Source organism: Artibeus jamaicensis, unplaced genomic scaffold, assembly GCF_021234435.1.
Source record: "Artibeus jamaicensis isolate MK-2021 breed Jamaican fruit bat unplaced genomic scaffold, CSHL_Jam_final scaffold_916, whole genome shotgun sequence".
NCBI lineage: Eukaryota > Metazoa > Chordata > Mammalia > Chiroptera > Phyllostomidae > Artibeus > Artibeus jamaicensis.
The window spans coordinates 21,914,598-21,922,500 of NW_026522059.1; the positions used below are offsets into that span (position 1 = coordinate 21,914,598).

Sequence of the window (7,903 nt, forward strand, 5' to 3'; positions counted from 1 at the left end):
GAATTGTGCATTCCTTTTTATTTTTCAGATTAGAAAAGTTTACATGGACAAGCACACACAGATACCCACACAGCACACACAGGAAGAGCTTTTAACAATCTTGGCTGTTAAAAAACACAGGAGCGCTTTAACAGAGCCCTCACTGCTCACCCTTGTGTCTTCTGCCGATCTTTGGCTGTATTTAGTTCTTAACAAAGCACTTATAGGTGTTGATTTTGGACTTTGTTCTTTCCAGGGATAATTTTCAAAGCAAGCACCGTTGGAAAGTGTTCTTAGGCAAGTCTGTCCTTTGCCGGTCCACTTCATCCTCGTGGGCCCTTAAAAACTTGATTATACGGGTTACCTGTCACTTTTTTGTTTATGTGGTTTTTTTGGGTACAGAGAAAAGATTAAATCACCTTGGCAACATAAATTGGCTTTTAATCAGTCCTTTTTCTTCTGCGTACCATCAGTGACCCTGCTTTACAACTGCGAATCAGTGCAACTGGGGCTCTTTCAGAAGCCTTTTGGCAAAAGCAGTTCAAAGATCTCACTACTATGTTTGATGTTACTTGCTTCCATATTTGTCATATCAGAAATTTGGTTTTTTGCTGTGGAAAGGACTGATATATCTCAGCATATTTTATGTCTCCCCAAACCCCCCGCATTCTTTCTGGAATTTGTTTTGTTCCCTCCTCTAACTTGTCCCAGCGTGCCCATCTCTAACTTCTACTGTCCTTCACCCACTTCCCTGTGCGCACCCCCACCCCACCCCACCTTTCCAGGACAGGAGAGTAAACATCTGTGGCTTCTGTTTTCACACTGTGACCACAGTTGACAAGCTCCATTCCCTGAAATCCCTCCCCGTTCTTGAAGAAAGCCCCTGCTCATAATTCATGTTTTCTACCCACACTTAGTAAAGATCTCAATGCTGCAACATTAATTCTATAATTATCACCTGTTTTTTATATTTTCCTAGTCTCTTTGTTCAGATGTCTACACCCTAGATTTGGGAAATCACTTTCTGATACTTTTTTTTTTTACATAACAGAATTCTCCCATGCAGCCCTTTCCTGGCCCATTGGCACACCTGATAGATGTCTTCTCAGACAGATTTTCTGTGCAGCCACAGAATGTCTGTGGAACTTCCATACCAGAGGTAAAGACAACCATAGTAACACTGAAGAGGGCCTTGTGAAACATATGAGTAGGATATGCCACAGGAATTAATAATTTTCAGGCTGTGTCTTAAATTGTAACTACATTGTTTTTTTAAGGAAGTTGCTTAATTTACATGCAGAGAACACACAGGGCTACATTCTAATCAGGAACCAGTTCATTTAAAATCCATATCTCAGAAAGTACTCATATTATTCTGCTCTATATGCATACACTATATTCCTTTGAGTAATAAGTTATGAAATGTTTTTGATAATTTGACACTCCCTGATAATTTTCTCCAGCTCCTAAAAGTCTAAGTGAATACAATGAAAGAATACCACTCCTAAAAAATTATTTATAATATCTTTTTCCCCAGAGTCAAGAATAAATTTTTTTAATTAACAATTATACAGATTTATCATTCAAAAGTAATAAAAATAACTTCACTGGACACTATGTCAATGTTCTTTTAGGATCCCCCAATTAAATAGAAACCTTAAAAACATAACTGCTAGTTTGCTAGGTTTTAGTAGGTCAGCATGCACACTAAAAGTGTATTAAGGTGGACTGCTCTATTTATTGATTTGCCCTGAGTCTGCTAAAGGCTCCAGACAATTGTCTGCAGAAGGGGCGGGAGGGCCATACATGATCGAGGTCATGCGCATCTAGCCAATTTGTAAGACGATCCCGCAGCTCCAAGCCATCAGCAACCCTTGCATAGGGGCACCCTCATGCATTCCTGTCAAGTCATCTTGTGAAAGGCTGCCTGCTTCCAGCTTGGCTTGGATGTGCAACCTTAATAAAACTCACTGAGGTCTGGGAGAAAATAGCAGATCTGCAGCAGATAGGGTAGAGGAAAGGGTCTAGAATATGTACACGCAGCTAACTCAGGCAGGCTCCACGCTGAACGGTTACACAGAGAGGAAACAATAAATCTCAGCTACTATGCAATAAATATCTCAAGTTTTAACTAAGGAAACTACCATTACAGTGAAATAAAAATTAACATTTTAGAACAAAGCTAACAAATGGCTAGTTTTCTGTGATTCTTCTTCAAAAGCTTTCTTTGAGCGGGAGACAGTGAAAGAGACAAGCGGTTTTACCTGAAATAAAGAAGTAGTTTAAAGGTCAGAAGAAAGGAGCAAGTTTTGCGAGAGGCACGGAAAGAGAGTGCTGGCAGTACAATGACAGTTTTCCTTTCCTTAGCTTTCCTCGCTGCCATTCTGACTCACGTAGGGTGCAGCAACCAGCGCCGGAGTCCAGAGAACGGTGGGAGAAGATATAGCCGGATTCAATATGGGCAATGTGCCTACACGTTCATTCTTCCAGAACACGACGGGAACTGTCGTGAGAGTAGGACAGACCAGTACAACACAAACGCTCTGCAGAGAGATGCTCCGCACGTGGAACCGGATTTCTCTTCCCAGAAACTTCAACATCTGGAGCATGTGCTGGAAAATTATACTCAGTGGCTGCAAAAAGTAAGTGATTGCTTTCAGTTTCTAATTGCGCGGAGCCTTTTCCGTCCTGTACTGCAGCTGACTTAGAGATCCTTAGGGGAGCATTTGTGTGTTTACCTTTGGCTCCAGGGGGGCAGTGTTTGCAAATGCAAGAGGGCTTTCTCTCTGCGGCTTCAGGGATGAGCCAAGGTTTTTAGGTTTTTGCTAGCTTATGAAGGTGTGGTGGCACCCCATTTCTGTAGCTAGCAATGGCTCATTTTACGATATCTGCTTTTCTCATATTTAAGGTTTAGCTTGAGTTTTCTGACTGTGAAAACCCAACTTTTTAAAAAATATGTACGTTTGGAGCAAGTAGGCAAAAAGAAACAAATAACGACAATAGTACTTCAGGGTCAAATTTACTACACCAGGAAATTTTGTGCAGCCAAGTTGGGAAATTCTCACCACATACTTATTTTTCAACTTCTAGTAAAGTTAATCTGAAATGAGAGTAGATACAAAGAGAAATATTTGGTTGGAGAACTTGTGTAAGTTTGTAAAGGAAACTAAATTTTAGCAAGTAGTAGAATAGTGGAGGACTGATTTCTGTCACATTCTGTCCTTGAGAAAAAAGAAATCAGGAGGATAAGTTTTCAGGTGTCTGAATCAGAAAGAGGTTGTGTGCCCACCAGGAACGGAGAAACAGAGCTGGTGGCAGCTGCTCCCAAAGACGTGCACCTGCAGATTTGGACTGAACGCAACGTGTAGACTTGGCTCTATATCCCTGAGGTGCTTTTTCTTCCCTCTGGACATGATAGATGCAGGCAGTGCCATGTGGGAATGTGGGTATCCCAATGAGTGTTAATATGAGTGTGCTTGTAATCTCAATGTATAGAAATGTAATGGAACATTTTATTCAGTGGTTCTCTATAAGTCATTTAAACATTTTATTGAAAATACGCCTCTTAAAACATAAAATGGTTTCTGCAGTTCATCCTCTCTTTGCTGTGTTTAATTGTGTAATAGGTAAGCAGCAGATAACAAGTTTATTCAACTATGTCACTTATTATAAGGGGGGGGGCAAATATCCCTATTTGTGAAAAGCCTCCCCTCCACCCCCCTGGGGATCTTTGCAAAAAATCCACTTAGTACATGCGTATAGATAGAGATGTAACCAGTTAACTCTTCTTTAAATTAGTTGGTTAACAGAGCGAACCTTTTAAGAAGATAAAAGATGGGGAAGAGATAATTTTTCTTTTCTGTTCCAGTGTGGTCACGCTCAGACCCCCTGCCTGCTGAATTATGCCAAGTAATAGTTATTCTACTTTTGTCCACTAGGGACTGAACTAAGATCATTATTATTTTATTTGACAAGTTAAATGGAACTCAGTAGTTTTAGTTTTGAAACCTGAAATTGTAGTTATCTTTGCATTGTGAACTACAGGTAAAAAAAAAAAAGGCGGAAGAATAGAAAGCAAACAGAATTCTGCTGTCTTTTGATAACTATAACTTAAACTTCAGATGCTAATTACAGCGGCTGTTTCTAACAGGATATCTGCTTTTTGCTTCGGCAAAGCTTATTTCCATAGTAAGCAAATAAATTTGGTTGAATCACTTAATACTACTTTCTGTATACTGTCTATATAGTTAGTTAATGAAAGTTCAAATCATTTAAAATTAGTCTGGATTCTTTGAAGGGGGTAGGAAAGGAAATTTAGTCTGTAATAGTCTTGAATGAGGTATTTACCAAAAATGTGATATTTTGTTTTCTTAAAATATACAATTAAAATAGTCATTTAAACATAGTAATGCATATTTTTTGTTGCTATGCAATTATTCATCAGTGACAGGGTATATACATAATTCTACTGGGCTAAATCATGCACATGTTTCAGTTGTTCATTTATTGTGTGAAATAAATTTGATTTTTGTTTGTACTGTTCTTGGTCAATGACTATTGTATAGTTTTCAGATTATAGCCATGCATAACTATTACACCAGTCTTTGCTAGTGTGAATGGAGCTGAATATATGCTGAAAATGTCTCTGTTGGTATGAGTCAGAGCAGCTTGGCTTGACTATTGTCTGCTTAAATTTGCATATCTTTTGTCCTTGTTAATGCAATTGGTCTGAGGATCAAGAAAGCAAATAATTGCATTCAGCAAAGAACTTGCCAAAGGCTCTCATAAGTTTCCCTTAATTAGAGGCTTTTTTCACTTCAAGTTCTGAATTTCATGTAATGTATTTATTTTGATAATTCAAATGGAAATCTTTTTACAGTAACCATTTGGTATGCTTAGTACCGGAATTTGTACTACTATTTTGATTCCAAGTGGTTGTGTTAAGACAAGAAGCAATACCCTGCAGAAACTGAGACCATCAGTGTGTAAGTGCAATTCATTCATTCATTTATTCAACAAAATAATTAAAGCACAGTGATTATTATGCAGCTCATGGAATCACTATCAGGAAAGTGTTTGATGGAGAATGTGTGTTATCAATGGTAGATTCAGCTAGTTGGTGATTTATATTAATCCAGTACTTCAAACTTTCATTGAAGTTTGATAGGCTGGATTCTTTTAAATATTCTTCACAAGACACCAGCTGTCACCAAAAGTCACCTCTGATACAGTCTTAAGTCTCCCTCCTCAAAACTTTCCTGGTCTTGCAGCTGAACAAGATGAGAAGCAAGGTATGAAAGGGACGAAGATTGTATTGGTCACTGTAAGTGCTGGAACTGTTCATTGTTATCACACTGGTCTTTTGATGTAATGAATTTAATTCACCAAGATCAACTTTCCTTGGTAACTTGTTGATTAACACCAATATGAGGTAGGTTGATGGCATTATTCTCACTTGTCAGGTGGGGAAGAATAATAAAAAATATGCTAAAAAATCACAACTTTATTGGGAAAAACACTAGGGCTATCTGTCTAGGTTTGGCTCTCTTCTATTATATAGCTCTTTTTAGAATTATTAGCAAACAGTACTCAATACCTGAGAGTGACTACATACCAGGATAGTAACAGTAAGGAGAAATGGCCTTAATGGCTTTGACATTTTTTGTGTGATTCCTTTCACCTTTTCTATGGCAGAGAAATGTCTAATGTTTAATATCTACTCCACATCTTGTACTTTTGAAATATTCTTTTCTTTTCCTTCTCCCATATCCTGAAGTTCACAAATATGTGTATTTAAGATATTAACATTTATAATCTATATTTTAGAATTTGGAGGAATGCTTAGAAAGTCTGTTTTGCCTTTGCCAAAGGATATCTTTCTTTTGGTTTAAAGTATGAATAAAATGAGTCAAAAACATGACTTAGAAAATAGGGTCTATCTACTATAAATATTTCTTACTAAGATTGATGAATTGAAGATGATTTGTAGAAAATGTAGTTCTGAATCGCCATTTAGAATATTTTAATAAATGAAAAACTTTTACTGGAATGCTTGGCTAATTTTTTTCTATTTGACAGTATTTCGTGACTTAATAGCATCCTATACTTGTATATTGTAGTCTTTGCTTTGGAAAATTAGGATTTAGCATGCTTTTATCTAAAACATACTGATGATGATGATCATCTTTTTAAAACCAGATAGAACATACATTAACCCATACTAGTATCCACTAGAAGGTGACCTTCATGAGGCCAGTGACCTTGTGTGTTTGTTCATTGCCACATCCCCACTTCCAGAGCAGTATATGGTCCATAATAGATAGACAATAAATATTATGGCAAATGAATGCATTGTTATGTGTTGCAGTCTATACTTTACTATGTACTATTAACATTTTATTTTGGATATACACCTACCTCCCAAAATAGATTGTAAGCTGTCAAATAGGCAAAGACTACATCCTATAATTATTTCTGTCCTAATATTAATCAAAGCAATAATTGAGTTTAGAGTAAGTGGCTATTAATGATTCAAATAGTATTTTACCCAGTGATCTAAGATTTCAAAAACTTCTATAGTCACTCTATTTTGTCCTCTTAACTATTCTTTAAAAAAGCAGCCTTATTGCCCATTTCTCTTGGAAAGCTACCCACACTTGACCTTCCCAGGCTAAGCTCTCCAGTGTTATCAAAGTACGTTGCAGGTATTATGTTAGCACTGCACTTCATCTGTGGCTGTTATCATTCCTAGTATTTGTTCCAAGATCTGTTTTCTTACTTGGACAATAGTATGGTAAATGCCTCTTTATCCATTTTTATATCTCCTAAGATATTTATTAAGTGTCTGAAGAATAACTCTCTTATCATCATAATCCAAAAATAAAAAAACATTAAGTTCTCAAGTGTGTGGTGCTGGGTATAAAATCATGTAAGTTAAGGGGCCCTGCAACTGCCTTTAGATGCTAAAGTTGCTTTAACCTGTCATGCTAGTTACTTGAAGGTCAGCTAGATCTTCCTCTGGGAGGAAAAATATTTGTACTTCCAGACCAGTAGGCAAACATCTATTGCATGCAACAATGGCATGTATTTACACATATCTGCACATGTGAACCTAAGTAACTCAAATGGACTTCTCATCTGTGCATTGTTTTGGTGGCTGCTGACTGTGCAATACTGAGCCAGAGGGGATGTTTTGTATCTTATTTGCACCTGTGGAGAGACTTCCTGAATGTGTGAAATGAGCAGACAGTTGATAAGTATTTATTTTTAAATTTATTCCTCAACTTGAAGAAAATATATGTGTATAATTTATGCATAAAGATAGAAAAACTGGCAATTGCAAGAAAGTTTAATAGGAATAATTGTCTTTTAAACCCAGTTGTAGATATATACTCAGCTAGCTTTGTTTAAAGAACAACCCTGATTTTCAAGCCAAGAAGGAGCCCTTTAATTAGTATCCCTGTATTAAATTCTCAAGAAATAGTTGGGCGTTGCTGTTTGCTTCTAATGTTTTAGAATCAAAAGACTCAAGAAGGCATAAAAATCTTTCTGGTCCCCAGAAGGTGGGCAGTTGGATCTCTAAAGGCCTTTTGGATTTCTCTGAGGAAGGAGCAAGCCTCTTCCCATACATCCCCACTGGTACATCACCAGTTTTAGGGCCATGGCAAGTAGGTTCTTTACTATGGATGATTGCGCCCCTCCTTACCCTCAACTGTGCCATTTCACACTGAGCCTTGTTTTACTAGCACTTATCTCATATGTAATTATAGGTTCAGTGCAATTTAAAATGAATAAGAATGTGTCATTCTTTCCTTAAAATCCCCCTACAGTTTTTCATTATGTAAAAGTAAAATCCAAATTCCTCACCATGAGGCTTTATGTGATGTGTTCCCACACTTCTCTCTGGATTGACCATTTACCACCT

General features: G+C 37.3%; 1 protein-coding gene across 2 annotated transcripts in view; it reads left to right on the forward strand.

Moving 5' to 3' along the window:
• Window positions 1–1,872: 1,872 nt before the first annotated feature.
• ANGPT1 (angiopoietin 1) overlaps window positions 1,873–7,903 on the forward strand; it is a 246,579-nt gene continuing 240,548 nt past the window's right edge. For both annotated transcript variants that reach the window (XM_053661203.1, XM_053661205.1), the window contains exon 1: window positions 1,873–2,621. In XM_053661203.1, the coding sequence (XP_053517178.1) occupies window positions 2,325–2,621 (297 nt within the window). In that variant the 5' untranslated portion in view covers window positions 1,873–2,324. The remainder of the gene's footprint in view (window positions 2,622–7,903) is intronic.